The sequence below is a fragment of the Ascaphus truei genome, chromosome 6 (assembly GCF_040206685.1).
Source record: "Ascaphus truei isolate aAscTru1 chromosome 6, aAscTru1.hap1, whole genome shotgun sequence".
Classification (NCBI taxonomy): domain Eukaryota; kingdom Metazoa; phylum Chordata; class Amphibia; order Anura; family Ascaphidae; genus Ascaphus; species Ascaphus truei.
The window spans coordinates 100,215,088-100,233,171 of record NC_134488.1 but is presented as its reverse complement, the minus strand read 5'-3'; the positions used below and the strand labels follow the sequence as shown (position 1 = coordinate 100,233,171).

Below are 18,084 nucleotides of genomic sequence, written 5' to 3'. Positions count from 1 at the left end.
ACATTTTCGCTTTACATACATGCTCCGGTCCCATTGCGTACGTTAATGCGGGGTATGCCTGTATTGTGCATTTGGAGCTAGCAAATTATAATAGAGGGATACATTTTAATAACAAGAAACATAAAACATAAAATAATGGAAACACGAACATATAAACCGGGGGGGTTTAGGGCATAGGGGGAGGGGGGAGGATGTCACCACATGTTATAAACATATCATCTTCAATACAACGTATCAATATTGTTATGCATCTTATTCTTGTTCTTAACACTCCTAACATTTCATTTGAAAAACTAGTTGAAGAGCCTAGTTCAACTTACAAAAATGGCATTAGAAATGAGGTACTACTAAGACTTATCTCAGATTCCATTATGATCTCCATAGTACAGGTCTTTTTAACACTGTTTTAGACCTGTGAGGGCCAGTCTTTACCCAAGTGTAGCGTGTGGAAGAGTTAGATGAAAGGAAGGTAGGTGTGTGTTGATTATAGTCGTTTTTAAGATGGTGAAGAATTCACTTCCCAAGGAGTAAGTCAACAACCCCCTCCCCTTCTTCCGGATCCCCGCTCTTCTAATTCTGCCTTGCAGCTGATAATTGATAGAATTTACATTTTTCTTCCTGTCCTGTTGTGCTGAAGACCAAAAAGCTTTTAAGGTGCAGTTGATAGATTTCTTCCATTACTTATGGCCTCACGGACTCCCCTGCTTTTGAAGGGCACTAGGCATACTAGAGGAGTGACTTAATGAAGAGTACAGGGGTAACACTGCCACTACGACCTCCAATGATTAGGCATACTAACTACACCATCGCACATTATGTTACATTGTTCTTGTTTTGGGACTACTGCACACAAAATGATCTCTACTGCATTTTTATTGCAAACATAGACAATAAGATTGATTCCTACCACATTCTTTCTATTCAGAAGTAAATTGTTAACATCAATGTATTGCAGTACAAGAAAAGTAGTTTATCTTGCAGCAGCAGTCAATGTACATTTTTTTTTCTTTTGGATTCTTAAGCTCCCTAAAGTCGGGCGATGAGGACAGACGACTTTCCGTAGAAGTTTGGGACTGGGATCGCACCTCACGAAATGACTTCATGGGCTCCATGTCATTTGGCGTCTCAGAAATCATGAAGAACACTGTGGACGGCTGGTAATTGTTTGACTTCTGCAGCATTTTTGCAAACCGGGTAACTGTATGTTGTGTTCATTGGAGACCTTCCTTCTCTTAACATGGTGTGGCGGTTAGCTGGTCAACTAACTGAAATAAATGCAGTTGCCAATTAAAGGTGACATAGGGCTCACATGCTACTATACAGATGCAAATGTAGAGACAAGACATTAGGGAATGTATGGAAACATCAGTTACAATTTAGCGTTATTCCTTATGGGACCTTACTTTCCTTTCTCTTATCTTTGTGTCTCTGTTTTTGTTATATTTGTTCACTTGGTGTTTCCTCGACCTTTGTTTTATTCTCCTAATTTCAAAACATGTTCCAATTTATTATATTCCACCACCATTTGTATTTTGCCTTTTCGCTTTTTATTTATATTTTTTTCTTATTTTATTTATACCCGTATTCCTTTCTCTTGTCCTCCCCTTTTTGTCTCATATCTCTGCTCCACGCTTTCACATCTGGCTCTATGTTTTTTTGTGTTTCTATTGCTTTTGATCTTCTTGTGGTTTCATTTTCCCTGTCCATATTTCCCATTTTTTTTATTCCTACCCATTCTTGTCTCTTCCAATCTCTCCCAACTCCTTTCCTTTCCTTTCTCTTCTGTCACCCTTCACTGTCCTCCTCCGTTCCCTGGTCCTGGTTGTCCGTCTGCCCATGTCTCTCTCAGGTACAAGTTACTGAATCAAGAAGAAGGCGAGTATTACAATGTCCCTGTGGCTGATGACGCAGATGACTTTGGACTCCGACAAAAGTTTGAGGTACAGGCCTTGCCAAAGTACACCCCAGAGCAGGAGCATAGTTGCCAGTACCTTTGGTTAACTGGGCCTGTAGCTGTTGAACATGACATCGCCATTCACCTTACACTACTCCTGACCAGGCCATTGACTCCCATAAAAGGTGATGTAACGAGTATCTCATTGCCATTGTAAAGACGTGTGATAGCTCAAATCCTTGAAAAGACAGAACTTGTGCAAAAACGACCACAAGAAGGACTTGTAAAGCTATTCATTTTGTAATGTGCTGCAGTGATGAAAATGGTGTTACATACGCATGTGTGTAGGCTTTCCTAACCCGTTCATTTCAGTTATTTTATAGAAATGCAAGCATAAGGCCTGGGTCATGGTGCCTCATTGGGCGAACCGCTCACGTGACCTGCGTCTCGCGCCAAGAAATCAGTTTAAACTGATTTCTTGCACAACGCGTGCCCCCTCCTGCCTCCGCCCGCGCGGTCTATGGGCGCTGTCAATGCCTTAAGGCAATCTGATCGCGCCCCACGCGGACGCCTCCATGCGGTCTTCGACACCATGGACTCAGCCTAATGAGGGTGCCTTACTTGCCTAATTAAAATTACAAAGAAGTGACAGATTACAAATCAAATGCTTCATTTTTTAAATATTTTTATAGTATGCTCTCCTTGTGCTATTGCTCTCAATCAGATCTCCATCTCCCATATAAAAAGCCCACACAGTTGGTGGGTGCTCCCTAAAACTGTTATTTATCTGCCTTGTATCTTGTTAAATGTTGGCAATTAAGAATGTTACATTTGATGTAAAACTAGTTTATGCCACCACAGATGAGGGCTTTTGTTTACTGGTTAAAAAGAAAAAAAAATTGTCAAAAGACATCCCAATTGAAGTATCACATTTTAATTTCATTGTGTAATTCATATCCAACTCCTCCATTGGAGCTGGAACTAGAGTTACGGGGGTGCTGCAGTCCCCCCCCCCCCACCCCCCCAGTTTTATAGTTTGACATTATGGAAATATATGTATGTTACGGATTTTGTATGTGCAACACCCCCACCCACAAAACTCTGGGACGAAGTGACACGAGATGCCAAGATGCACATGTAAAGGTAATTTCACCAATTTCACAGCAAAAGCACAGTTAATTGATCTTAATGTATAGGAAACTTCCCTCAGGTAGTCAATCTTAGTTGCCTTATGACTAGGAAGGAAATATATATATACAGTATATACATTACCTTCCTAGTATATCCATATACAAATATATAAGACACAGTACACCAGAGGTTAGTATCAAATGGTATATTAAAACACACACAATGTGTATCATTAACTTACAATTAAAACTCTTAAAAGGCGCTCTGCACTATGTTCCAGTCCGCATGGGTCCGTAGATGGAATACAGCTATGACGCTACCTCAACACGTTTCGTACGTGCAACGTGCTTCATCAAGGGATAGCGTCTCAAAGATGGGCTCTCTTACCTAAACCCACAGACGGTAATGAAGCAATTAATCAATAAAGTGGCGCCCATAAAATACATTGCATCTGATAGACATAATCATAATATACATCAACAAAATAAAAAGGAATTCATCCAAAGGAGAGCACGATTATAGGGAGCCCACCAGCCTCGTGAATATATATTGTTACCATGTAGTTCTCTACATTAATATTTGAAGGTTTTTAGATTTTTCACTAAATTATTAATTTAGCACTTATTAAATATGGATTTTGAATGATTTTCATTTATTATTATTAGATTAATATCACGCACATATGCGCATATATATATATATATATATATATATATATATATAAAAGCAATACGATACCGTTTTGGAGACGAAATCAGCAGGCAGCACTCCAGAATTGATCAAAAAAGTGTATTGAAAGAAGAGACACAAGACTGTGTGTGTATATATATATATATATATATAATAATAATAATAATAATAATATATATATATACACACATTTCTTTGTTTATATGAGGTATTAATTCAATGAGAAGCGTGCTAGATGAATTAGTTTTTATTTTGTTGATTTAGATTATGACCCGGTGCACAAGGTCCCTGCTGTATTCCATCTATGGATCCACGCGGACTGGAACATAGTGCGGAGCAGATTTTAAGAGTTTTAATTATAAGTTTATGATACACGTTGTGTGTGTTTTAATATACCATTTGATACTCACCTCTGGTGCACTGTGTCTTTTTGTTTTACTCCCTTGGAGGTCGGGCTGGATTTTATGTGAGGGCGAGCGAAGCGCTCAACCAGGACACATGCTGCAAGGAGGTGATCCTAATATCAAGATCATACTCCCATCCCTCTGGTCTGAGGGAGAGTCTGCGCCATTGGGATATATATATACACAAATATATATATATCCAATAAGGAATATCACTTGTGAGCACATTGATATGTCTTAGACAGGTCTGCCAACCCGCCTTTCACCATTATCACCTAGCATACAGTGCTTCCACTGCAGCAAGGGATTCTGGGAAATGACATGCAAATAGCACACTATGTGTCACCTTTTGCCTGAAATCCATTTTAGCAAATGCTCTGCTGCTCACACAGCTTTTAAGCACAGCATGGGATTAGATGCAAAGCCAGTCAAACCACTCACAGACAACTGTTTCGACCTTCATGGGTCTCATCAGTGTGAGGTTGGTTGTACTGGTTTTGCAATTTTCAAGGTTGGGCAGGTTTACCATACACATTTTAAGTTATGATGGGTGAAAAAGGCGACAAAAACCTCCACCGTTAGCATATAGCCAATAAAGATTTTATTAGCTATTTGCTAACGGTGGAGGTTTTTTGTCGCCTTTTTCGCCCACCATAACTTAAAATGTGTATGTATATATATTGTGTGTGTTTTTTGCTTCCCTTTGTATTAAACAAAACAAAAATATTGACCTTACACATGAATTTATTAGTTGTTCAAAAACCTGTTCTTCAGAAGCTTTGAAGACTTCAATTTATTTTGATATATTTCACAATTGTTAAGAACTTTCATGTACTGTATGTCACATCCCTGAAGAATTTAACACAATAGCCAAGGTACATATCAATGGTACAGTGTTTCTGGTAAAGCCTAAACCAAAGACAAGGCTTTGACAATATATAACAATTAGATTGACCAAATGCTACCTTTAAATGTTTAATTTTGCCAGTGGTGGCGGCATCGGCAGAAAAAGGACTTTGTCACGGTCCTATGCATCCTGGCACTGTGGGTGTACCAATACGTTATTTCAATTTCATGTGGCTTGCGGAAGGACAATAATGTGTCAGATTGCTGTCACAGGAAAAGCTTAAGAGGCTATGCAAGCGCGCAATTTGTTTTGCAATTTTTGCTAACATGATGCAGGGGGTCTCTGGAGATGACCCCATTCATTTCTGTTCCGGGGATACTTACCTCCATAGTAGGTGCAGGTAGCCACTCTGTCCGGCTAGCAGGGATCACATAATGGCTCCTGCAAGCCAATAGGATGCCGCGACATCATAAGTTTCAGCTTCCTATTGGCCCATGTGACGATGGAGCTTTAGCTTGCAGGAGATACTTTGGAGAGAAGTATCTCAGGAAGCAGGATATCACTGGAGCTGAAATTAATGGGGTTCAGCTCCGGAGACCCCCTGCTTCAATCCTATGTAAATAAAAATAGACAAATCATCCGCTTTAATTGCTCCTTTACAGGATACTTCGGTATCACGTCACACGTTTACTCCAGTCGTACACTAGCTTTATATTACATTTTTGTTACATTTTGAAGCATGACCAACCGGAGTTCTCTAAATCCACCATACACACTGCTATATGAAAAAATTATATTTCTATACTGAGTTGGCTGTTTTTAGGCATTCTTTTCCAGGCAATATTTTCAAACGGATATATTTGAAAAAATAAGCTTACAAAAATGTATGATAATCCGAAATATCCCATGCATAACATTGGCTGGGTAAATGCAGAGAAAATTGTGAAAATGCCAAATGATTGACATCACTACATTGCTTGATTTTTTGACCCAATCAACACGTTTTAGTCAATTTGGCCCTGTGTGCATCATTTCCTTGAATAAGTTATTTATCTTTTTGCAAACAACAATTGCCTCTCATCTTTTCTCTGGGACCACATTCCTACTCTTTAACCTTTATATATTGCATTTCAGAATGACTCCTATTTTACCTACTCCTATAGTACATCTGTTTAATTCTCTTATACTGTATGTCTGTTCCTTCCTCAACTCCCCATCTGTCAACCTCTCTCTGTCTTTCCTGTTCCCGGTTTGTTTTCCCACACTTTTGATTTTCCTCTTTATTTCAGGCGTGCAATTTCCCACTTGAACTTTATGAGGTAATTTTTATGTTGTTCGTTGTGAATACAAGCGCAAGCCTGTATGTGAGTCTCGTTCAGTTGTTGATACAATGGCTGTCATTTGTCTATATGTTAATCCATCTAATCCAGTTGTTGACTGAGCCACTGATTGAGCCACCAGTGCTAAAGCAGGGATATCCTGAAAACCTGACCTGTTGGTGGCCCTTGTGGACTGAAGTTACGTTACGCAAGCACGTGGCGCACACTTTTTGTTCATATAGGCCAAACGATGATGCTAGGAGGTGTGGCCATGATGTCACAAGGGTAGACCTCACTGTGATTGGCTCACAGTGTCACGTGGCACGGCAGCCGCTCGAAAATACACATTTCTTTATATTTCCACCAAGCTGCCCCGCCAACACTGTTTGCCGTGCGCGTGCGCGTCAGCAGTGGATGCACTGTCGTAGGAAGACAGGTATTTTTAATGTCAGAGTTGATTCATTGATCGCGGAGTCTGTTAGAGACACCCTGTTTGAATTAACAGTATATAGTAGTGAACAGTGTACAGTAGCTACATGATCCTGTTTTCAGGTAACAGGTAATTTAAAAGGTCAGGTTTTTTATTGGCTCCCATTTTTACACTGATTTGATAAATGCCACAAGTCAACAGGGAGACATCGAGATAATAATTGAGTTTGTTTTGGTTTAATCTCAATGCACACTGGGACTTGTGGTTCTGCTACAAGAATCAGCTCAGATACACTATTTTCTTTCGTGGCCCACTTTGTAGTTACTGTAATGTACCAGCCAATTAATTGTTTTGTTAACTGAAACTTAAGTAATAATCTGATAATCTTCTATGTCTAAAGCACTTATTCCCATGATCTGTTATTTATTTGATTACAGACAGATAAGAAAAATGCTGCACACCTTAAATTATAAACAAAAAATGATACAGTTACCGGTGCTCCAATGTTTGTAGGAAAGCCTGTGATCAGTCCTGGATAGATGAAAAAAGGAACAAAGGGCACAACGGATTTAGAATATCCAAACTCATTTATTGAGCCAACACAACGTTTCGACCGTACTGGTCTTTATCAAGTGACATAGTGGCATAAACATAATCCCTTCAAACAACATATAAATAGTGCTCCAAACTCCATCATGCAACCTGTTCAATCAGTGGTGATGGTGTTCATGTGCTGAACCAGTCCCCCCCTTCCAATGTAATGTCCGTATCCTTAATAAGCTGATCTCTATCAGATGTTTTAAGACACTCCTGTGTGTCATGGGATCTTCTACACTCTCCCCGCTTCATGGTTACTCGGCGACGTCCATCTTGATGATGTCATCCATCCGGGTCCTCTACTTGTTGAGGACACTCCCCACTTCCGGGTTCCTCGGCGACGTTCATCTTTAATGATGATGGGGTTTGGAGCACTATTTAAATGTTGTTTGAAGGAATTATGTTTATGCCACTATGTCACTTGATAAAGACCAGTATGGTCGAAACGTTGTGTTGGCTCAATAAATGAGTTTGGATATTCTAAATCCATTTGTGCCCTTTGTTCCTTTTTTCATTTATTTGATTACCACATGTATTACTACTGTGAAGCGCTATGTACATTTATGGCGCTATATAAATAAAGACATACAATACAATAATGTGATAAGCCATTTCTTGCTTTTTACAGAATTCTACCATATTGACCTCTGAGCGTTTAATGTGTACAAATGCCAGTGAATTTTTTTTACATTCCTGAGGAGAAAACATGTTTGAACCCAATACCAATGGGATGCAAATAATTGTGGGGTCTGCCTTTAGAGGCTTTTTTAAAAATAGTTTTTTCTTTGGTTTACACACATTAAACAACAACATTACAATACAGAAAAAAGAATAAGATACACAGATTTTTTTTTTTTTAATGTTTTCTCTATAATTAATGTGAATTTGTGCTGAGATGTTGGGATGAAATGCAGAGGAGAAGTCATTGATAGTTGAGCCCTGCTATGGTTACTTATAACTAAAAATTAATCTTAAGAGGAACCTCGTACTATAGTAATAATGTGCCTTGCAATTCCGTATCTACTATCTGCAATTGCTATGGATAGAATAATCAGTTGTGGCATCTTTTTAGACCATTAGTTACCCAGAGGATGATCCATACATCTGAATGATAGTTGCAGAGGTGGTTTAACCCAGAGGTCTCAAATTCAGTCTTCAAGGGCCACAAACAGACCAGGATATCCGTTGAAGACTGAGCCACTGATTGAGAAACCTGCGCTGAAGCAGGGATATCCATAAAAGCCTGCCTGTTGGTGGCCCTTGAGGCCCCTGCTTTACACCTTTAGGCCCCGATCCACAAAAGGGTGCTAACCTGTATCACTCCTTTACCCCCGTTCATAAAGGAAGCCTCAGAAAGCCTCAATACACATGTATGCAGATGACACAATCCTATATGCACACAGCCATAGCCTCTCTGACCTTCAACACATACTTCAGTCTGACTTTTGAGACTCGAAAACTGGATTTCCCAAAACAAACTGTTTTTAAACACTGACAAGACTGTAACAATGGTATTTGGGACCAAGACTAAATTTTTAAAGCTTCCAGCGACTGAGCTCCAGATTAGAACCAACGCTAACACCACCCTAACCCCTGTCACTAGTTTTAAATACCTGGGCATATGGTTTGACTCCGACTTAACATTCGGGATGCACATTGATACCCTGACAACCAAGATCTATGCCAAACTAGGGGTACTTTACAGGAACAAATCCTCCCTAAGTCTCCTGGTCTGAAAGCGTATCGCACAGCAGATGCTAATGCCAATTATTGACTATGGAGACATAGTATATGGCTCGGCACCTCAAACCGACCTTAGCAAACTTGACACCCTCTACAATTCAATTTGTCGTTTTGTTCCCCAATGCAACTACAACACACATCACTGCGAAATGCTCAAAGAACTAGATTGGTCATCACTCGAGTCTAGGCGCAAAGTTCACCTTTCCTGTCTTGCCTTCAAATTCTTTATGGGCAAGCTACCCAGCTACCTGAACAAGCTCCTCACCCCTACCACATGCAGCACCTATCATCTGAGATCAGACTCCAAAAGACTGTTCATGGTCCCAAGGCTCAACAAAGTATCCGGACGTTCCTCCTTCTCTTACCGTGCACCCCAAAACTGGAACAACCTACCAGAGACTCTCACATCCACCACCAGTTTAAGTTCTTTCAAAACTAAGGCTGTCACACTTTTTAATCTGGTCTGTAACTGTTTCATACGCCCATAATATATATTATCTTTAACTGTGCATGCAATGTCTTGTATATAATGTATACCCTGTTCATTTATGTAACTGTATTTGTAACCATGTATTATTTGTCTTAACTCTATGCCCAGGACATACTTGAAAACGAGAGGTAACTCTCAATGTATTACTTCCTGGTAAAATATTTTATAACTAAACTAGCTGAGAGACCCTGCGTTGCCCGTGAGTTAAATTTGCTGCTAGGAAAAGGTGGGGGGGAGGGACAGTGGACAGGAGGAGGGGAGGGACGGGGACAGTGGACAGGAGGGGACGGGGACAGTGGACAGGAGGGGATGGGGACAGTGGACAGGAGGGGGGGTAGTGGACAGGAGGGGGGTAGTGGACAGGAGGGGGGGGCAGTGGACATGAGGGGAGGGGTGGGGACAGTGGACTAAGGGGGGGGACAGTGGACAGGAGGGGGGGACAGTGGACAGGAGGGGGGGACAGTGGACAGGAGGGGGGGACAGTGGACAGGAGGGGGGGGACAGTGGACAGGAGGGGGGGACAGTGGACAGGAGGGGGGACAGTGGACAGGAGGGGGGGGGGGACAGTGGACAGGAGGGGGAGGAGAGTGGACAGGAGGGGGGGGCAGTGGACAGGAGGGGGGGACAGTGGACAGGAGGGGGGGACAGTGGACAGGAGGGGGGAACAGTGGACAGGAGGGCGGACAGTGGACAGGAGGGGGGGGACAGTGGACAGGAGGGGGAGGAGAGTGGACAGGAGGGGGGGAAGAGTGGATAGGAGGGGGGTGACAGTGGACAGTAGGGGGGTGACAGTGGACAGGACAGGGAGGAGAGTGGACAGGAGGGGGGGAGAGTGGACAGGAGAGGGGGGAGAGTGGACAGGAGAGGGGGGAGAGTGGACAGGAGGGGGGTGACAGTGGACAGGAGGGGGTGACAGTGGACAGGAGGGGGGTGACAGTGGACAGGAGGGGGAGGAGAGTGGACAGGAGGGTGGGGGCACACACAATGTGTCACACACACACACACACACACACACACACACACACACACACACACACACACACACACACACACACACACACACACACACACACACACACACACACACACAGTGTCACACACACACACAGCGTCACACACACACAGTGACACACACACACGTCACCTCTCGTTCCGGCCGCCGCCATGTTACTTAGTCCGCGAGGGAGGAAGGAGGTCCTTCCGTCCGCCGCCATCTTAGGTGCCGCGTGGCAGCGGCAGGCTGCCCTGCCCACTGCCTGTCCCCGCGCCTAGGAGGGAGGTGAGTGGAGCGGGAGGTGAGTGGAGCGGGAGGGAGTGGAGCAGGATGGAGGTGAGTGGAGCGGGAGGGAGTGGAGCAGGAGGGAGTGGAGCGGGAGGGAGGTTAGTGGAGAGGGAGGTGAGTGGAGCGGGAGGGAGGTGGAGGGAGGTGAGTGGAGTGGGAGGGAGGTGGAGGGAGGTGAGTGGAGAGGGAGTGCAGCGGGAGGGAGGTGAGTGGAGCGGGAGGGAGTGGAGCGGGAGGTGAGTGGAGCGGAGGTGAGTGGAGCACCGGGGAGGGGGGGAGGTGAGTGTGATGGGGGGGGAGAGGACAGAGAGAGGTGTGTGTGTGTGTTTTTTTTGGACCTTTGGCCCGTCACTCCGCCTCAGGCCAATGAGAGTTGTGGGGGGCAGGCCAAGGGGATGGTGTGAGTGTGTGAGGCCAATGAGAGGTGTGCGGGGGCGGGCGGGCCAAGGGACCAATGAGATTGCCGCTAGGGACAGGGAACACAGTGAAACATACATACATACAATGCTTTCAAAAATATATAGTAGATAAATAAATATGGTGGTCATATTAAGATGATGCCAAGACATTGAAGAATGTGTTTATGAGGAATAAGAAAAGTAATTTCAATGTGTACAAGATATTTTTTTTTTAACCAAACCAATTCTGGTTGCAAAAGTAAGTTCAGTCATGCACCTATACTGCGAGAGCAGAGGTTTTCATGTACAGTACAGTTGTATGAAAAAGAAAGTACACCCTCTTTGAATTCTATGGTTTTACATATCAGGACATAATAACAATCATCTGTTCCTTAGCAGGTCTAAAAATTAGGTAAATACAACCTCAGAGGAACAACAGCACATATCATATTACACTGTGTCATGATTTATTTAACAAAAATAAAGCCAAAATGGAGAAGCTATGTGTGAAAAACTAAGTACACCCTTACTGCTTCCATAGGAATTAAGATGCTAAGTAGCAGACAGGTGCTGCTAATCAAATGCCCTTGATTAATTGATCATCAGCAAGTGTGACCACCTCTATAAAAGCCGAAGTTTTCGCTGTTTGCTGATATGGAGCATTCAGGTGTGTGTTAACACAATGCCAAGGAGGAAAGACTTCTGCAATGATCTTAGAGAAGCAATTGTTGCTGCCCATCAATCTGGGAAGGGTTATAAGGCCATTTCCAAACAATTTAAAGTCCATCATTCTACAGTGAGAAAGATTATTCAAAAGTGGAAAACATTCAAGACAATTGCCAATCTTCCAAGGAGTGGACGTCCCAGAAATTGCAAAGAACCCAAGAGTTATAGGGCTCAGTTAGCATGTTAGCATCTCAGACTCTACAGGGCTCAGTTAGAATGTTAAAGTTCATGGCAATACAACTAGAAAAAGACTGAACAAGTGTGGTTTGTTTGGAAGGGTTGCCAGGAGAAAGCCTCTTCTCTCTAAAAAGAACATGTCAGCACGGGTTAGGTTTGCAAATTTGCATCTGAACAAACCATGACTTCTGGAACAATGTCCTTTGGACAAACGAGACCAAAGTGGAGATGTTTGGCCATAATGCACAGCGCCACATTTGGCGAAATCCAAACACAGCATATCAGCACAAACACCTCATACCAACTGTCAAGTAGGGTGGTGGAGGGGTGATGATTTGGGAACCTTGCTGTCATTGAGTCGACCATGAACTCCTTTGTATACCAAAGTATTCTAGAGTCAAATGTGAGGCCATCTGTCCGACAGCTAAAGCTTGGCCAGAATTGGGTCATGCAACAGGACAATGATCCCAAGCACACCAGCAAATCTACAACAGAATGGCTGAAAAAGAAAAGAATCAAGGTGTTGCAATGGCCCAGTCAAAGTCCAGACCTCAACCCGATTGAAATGCTGTGGCGGGACCTTAAGAGAGCTGTGCATAAACAAATGCCCACAAACCTCAATGAACTGAAGCAACGTTGTAAAAAAGAGTGGGCCAAAATTCCTCCACAACGATGTGAGAGACTGATAAAGTCATACAGAAAACGATTACTTCAAGTTATTGCTGCTAAAGGTGGTTCTACAAGCTATTGAATCATAAGGTGTACTTAGTTTTTCACACATGGCTTCTCCATTTTGGCTTTATTTTTGTTAAATAAATCATGACACGTGTAATATGTCATGTGTTGTTGTTCATCTGAGGTTGTATTTACCTAATTTTAAGACCTGCTAAGGAACAGATGATTGTTATTATGTCCTGATACCAGTATGTAAAACCATAGACTTCAAAGAGGGTGTTCTTTCTTTTTCACACCACTGTATGTTAAACCTCTAAAGGGACGCAGGAGAAAAAGATTGGGCATCCTGCTCTAACCTATGCTGGTGGAAGGGGGTATTTACCAGAGTCTCCCAGCTGCAAAACTGTTGCAAAACTTAACTAGTGCAAAGAAATGGCACCAGATTTATCAAAAGAAAGAGTCACATTTATTTCAGTTTAAATTTATTTAAATATTTTTATTTGATAATAATGGTGCTGTTGTTTGCACGGGTTTCTAATCATGAAACTAAATACTAAATGTAAGAAATAAACAACACCCATGCTGTTTCTTCCCATTCTACTGTGTGTGCCTGGGCATTCTCTCTGTTTATACATCACTCTTTTGCTGCCACCTACTGGCATCTTTTCTGTATTACCCATGTTATGGCCCCTCGGGCATCTACAGCAGTATAACCGCTATAACCTGACATTAGGAGACCAATGAATCTCTATATAAATGATATCTTAGAGCTGGGCAGAGCGCTCTCCCGAGGCAGACTGGAGGTAGCAGAATCTATAAACCTTTCAATTTATTTGTTCAAGTGTGATTGATTAAAGAAAAACTTATATTTGAGACAAAAAGCATGGGAGATGGAGGAAACATTTGCAAACACTTTAAAATATGTAAAATTCGGGACTTTTTGGAGTAGGGGAAATAGCAAAAATCATCTATTGCCATTATCTAACACTGGCATCAATTGTCCTGTAAGGTGGTAAATATTCCTTCCTTTCTATCTTTAATCTCAATTTTTCTTCTGACTTTTTATTGACTGTAATACTCTCCCCCCCTCCCCCCCACACACACTTTTTGGGCATCAGACATGAAACCGGGCAGACACAGCTTAATCTCCATGGAGAAATTATACATTTTTTATTCTATTCTTCTGTTATCAGTTGCCTTTTTCTCTTCTGTTATCACTCTCTGTTGCTATGCAACAGCCAGCCTCCAGTTTTGGAACAGATTTCAGATGCAGTGGATGAGATCAAATAAATATAAAATAAAATATGTTATGTAAACCCATAATTGCTTCATAATGCAGTATAGTCAGTATGTGCATCTCTAGTATAAGTAACCTTCTCACACCCCCATGGTCCTGCTGTATGACGAGTGGTCAAGCTACAAACTGCTGGTTTTCTAATAATACTCCACTTCCCTTCCAATTAGGAGACTTATTTTGTCCTGATGGACCTACCTCACATACAAGTTAATTCTACAACCGGTCTATCTCAACTAACGGGTGTCCAATGATAGAGGTGAAAGGATAACAGCAGGAAGTATTCTAAAATATACGCAGAATGTGGGAGGTTCTGGGTGTAAGGTTCCACTGTAATCCTACTGATCATAATAGAAGTGACTAGATCATATTGGCCATGTCTAAGCTATGCCGTCTTTGTGAACTAATTTACAATAGCAATGACCGAGGATTGGTGCAGGACAGATAGAAAATTATGGCTGTAGAGGGATCATATAAGATTCGAAAACAAGCAGGAAGTGACACAACTTGGTAAACATTTCCCGGTCCCATTCCAGCTTCAGTGACTTTATTTGTTTTGATCTACATATTTATTTAATTATAAAATGTTAACCAGGAAGTAATACATTGAGAGTTACCTCTCATTTTCAAGTATGTCCTGGGCACAGAGTTATGATAACAATACATGGTTACATTAAATGAACAGAGGTTATACAGCCAATTCACAGACATTTCATGGACAGTTTGAGTTGGAAAATTGGGTACAGGGTATAAAAGGGTTGGTGAGTTTCAGACTGAAATAGAGAAGCTTTAACATCATCAAACATCAGCAAACGGCTCACACCCGTTAGCTGCCTTTCGGTTGTGCGTAAGACTGTCCGACCTTTGGTCAACACAGATGTAGACTGAGGGTTTCAGATTGAATGCAGCTGTGGTTTCAGCGTCCTTGTGTGACAAGTTTACACATTGTCACTGCACACAGTTATCAATTAAAGTCTCCTGTCACTAGTCTGCTTCGCAAATACAGAGGACACTCATTGCTTCCCTGAGCAGAAATATTTAAGGTCCTTGTTATAATTAAATGTCCAAATATGTTGTACAGTATTGTATTGTATGTCTTTATTTATATAGCGTCATTAATGTACATAGCGCTTCACAGTAGTAATACATGTGGTAATCAAATAATTAACAGATAATATAAATAACAGGTCATGGGAATAAGTGCTTCAGACATAAAAGTAACATTAAGGAAGAGGAGTCCCTGCCCCGAGGAGCTTACAGTTTAATTGTTAGGTAGGGAGAACGCACAGAGACAGTAGGAGGGAGTTCTGGTAAGTGCGTCTGCTGGGGGCCAAGCTTTATGTATCATGTGTTCAGAATATCCACAGTGCTATTCATATGCTTCTTTAAGCAAGTGTGTATTAAGGTGGGTCTTAAAGGTGGATAGAGAGGGTGCTAGTCGGGTACTGAGGGGAAGGGCATTCCAGAGGTGTGGGGCAGTCAGTGAAAAAAGTTAAAGGCGGGAGAGGGCTTTAGATACAAAGGGGGTAGAAAGAAGACTTCCTTGAGAAGAACGCAAGAGTCTGGATGGTGCATAACGAGAAATTAGGGCTGAGATGTAAGGAGGGGCAGAAGAGTGTAAAGCTTTAAAAGTGAGTAGAAGAATGGAGTGTGAGATGCGGGATTTGATTGGAAGCCAGGAGAGGGATTTCAGGAGGGGAGATGCTGAGACAGATCTAGGAAAGAGTAGAGTGATTCCGGCAGCAGCATTTAGAATAGATTGTAGGGGAGACAGGTGAGAGGCAGGAAGGCCGGACAGCAGGAGGTTACAGTAATCAAGACGGGAGAGAATGAGGGCCTGAGTCAGAGTTTTAGCAGTCGAGCAACAGAGGAAAGGGCGTATCTTTGTTATATGTTCTAGACATCTTAAAGAAATACTAAATAAGACATATAACACAACCATATGTATTAACAAAATATTGAATGTAGCCTAAAAACAAATACATGTTAATATTTGTACAAATTGGTTCAGTGAACCATATAGCTAGGACACAATTCCAGCAAGTTTGCATTTCAGGGTCACGTATTTCACAATAAAGTTGCTTCATCCTTTTAATGTCTTTAATGTCCCATGAGTTGCAGGCTATGAAGAATACTAAAATATAGATTTTCATTCTGCTGGGGGTTTTTTTCTCTTCATCTCATACAGTGAAAAGGAGAATCTATGCAACTCTTTACTCTAAACACCTCATACCTTCTGTGCATCTAATTCAGATAATATACTTTCTCAGGGATTGTTTTACCCTTGGTGCAGACTTGTGCACATTAAGAATTCCCTAGGAACTTGTAATATTTTTCTTTGGAGAAAGCTCTTTGTATTTGATCATTTGAGATCCGGCTTCAGGTTGTGTTGTTAGAACATTTTTTAAATAAAGTCACCTTGATTACATTAATTACACTACATTGACCTTCTGTACAAATGTATTAAGTAAGGGTGGGCACTGTGGTTTAATTTTAGTTCTAAAAAAATATTGTGTGTTTTTTTTCTTTTGGACGTTCTTCTGGTTCTAAACATTTACTTGGTTTTGCCAAATCTCAATTTCATGCGACACCTTAATTGTAGGAAAAAAACACCCATAAAATATGCAGGGAAATTCTTGAATAGCATGAAAAAAATGCTTAAAATACATATAAAATCATAAAATAATCAGGAAACTAAGATAATATAATTGAAAAAGGATATAGTGAGAAACACCCCAAGTTTTGAAATTAACTGTAGAGATCGGCATTTGGTGTTCTGGGTTTGGTTCTAAATAATGTTTGGGTTTTGGTCTTGTTTTAGGTTTTGGAACGTACGTCTCTGGTAGGTTCTGATTTCACACCACCAGTTTTGCTCATCTCCTAGTATTAAGTGTTGTTTTGCTATAAATATCTAAAGAATCTATGGATAGTAACAAAGCTGTATAACTAGTCAGCCCATTCACCCGTTTGCCAAAGGAGCAGGATGCTAGTAATACTGTTAGTTTATTGAAGTACTAAATGTCTTCTCATTTAGTGTCCAGGTGTCACAGCAGGTATAAGCATCTTGTGGTTTCCGTCTTTATTCCGAGTTACAGAGCATGTTCCTGCCACCCAAATTGTCACTGATGCTCCTTTTTCCATCATTCTTGTCATGCAGAAAGTGAGACGAGGTCCGGTTGCAAGCCCTAGTCCCACAGACTCCAAACGCGTGAGCTTTTTTGGCACTAGTCGCTTTCACATCTCAGATTTCAACTTCCTTATGGTTCTCGGCAAGGGGAGCTTTGGCAAGGTGAGGCACTACCCTACTACCATCTCAGCAGGTGACTATGAATTGGGTTTTGGTCTCTCATAGCTGGTGTTCTACAATATCATATTACCTGGGGTTCCTGGGGCTGTTCATTATGCAATTTCTTGATGCAAGACTAAATACTGTATGATATTGTGTATTAAAATGTAAGGTTTACAAGGGGAAGCAATATCTAAATTGCCTTTGTTGTCTACAATGCGGGCCTTTGTGTTCTTAACACCTTAATTGCAAAGTTATTTGTTGAAGGCAATATAATAGACAGTTACAGTATAAGACACAACTGTGCATAATATTTAACAAGAAGGAGGAAGAGGGATGGTTTTGCACTTGCAACTAAATGATAGAAGGCTGTACATATTACTGTACCTGCGCTCCTCCCTTTGTGAAGTATGCAGCTGGTAAAAGGATTGGCCTTACATTTAGGGAAAACAAAGAACGATTCCTGCGCTCCTACCAACTGGGCTAAAATATACTACAGTGACATGTTTACATTTAGAGCCTAAGTCTGTGTACCAAAGGAGTAATTTGGTTGCATCTTTTGATCAAAATATGTCAAGCCTGCCAACCTCGTCAAAGTAAACTCCGTTTAGCAGGTACCTATACTGAATATAAGCAATGTCTTATTGTCCTATGGACTAAAGTTTGTGAAGTATGTGAAACTGCTCAGGAAGGGTAAAATA

At 41.5% G+C, this 18,084-nt stretch overlaps 1 protein-coding gene across 1 annotated transcript in view; it reads left to right on the top strand.

Moving 5' to 3' along the window:
* Positions 1 to 18,084, top strand: part of PRKCG (protein kinase C gamma) — a 218,579-nt gene that overhangs the window by 104,501 nt on the left and 95,994 nt on the right. The window contains exons 7-10 of the mRNA XM_075605355.1: positions 1,023 to 1,157; positions 1,850 to 1,940; positions 6,256 to 6,285; positions 17,255 to 17,386. Of these exons, the coding sequence (XP_075461470.1) occupies positions 1,023 to 1,157; positions 1,850 to 1,940; positions 6,256 to 6,285; positions 17,255 to 17,386 (388 nt within the window). The remainder of the gene's footprint in view (positions 1 to 1,022; positions 1,158 to 1,849; positions 1,941 to 6,255; positions 6,286 to 17,254; positions 17,387 to 18,084) is intronic.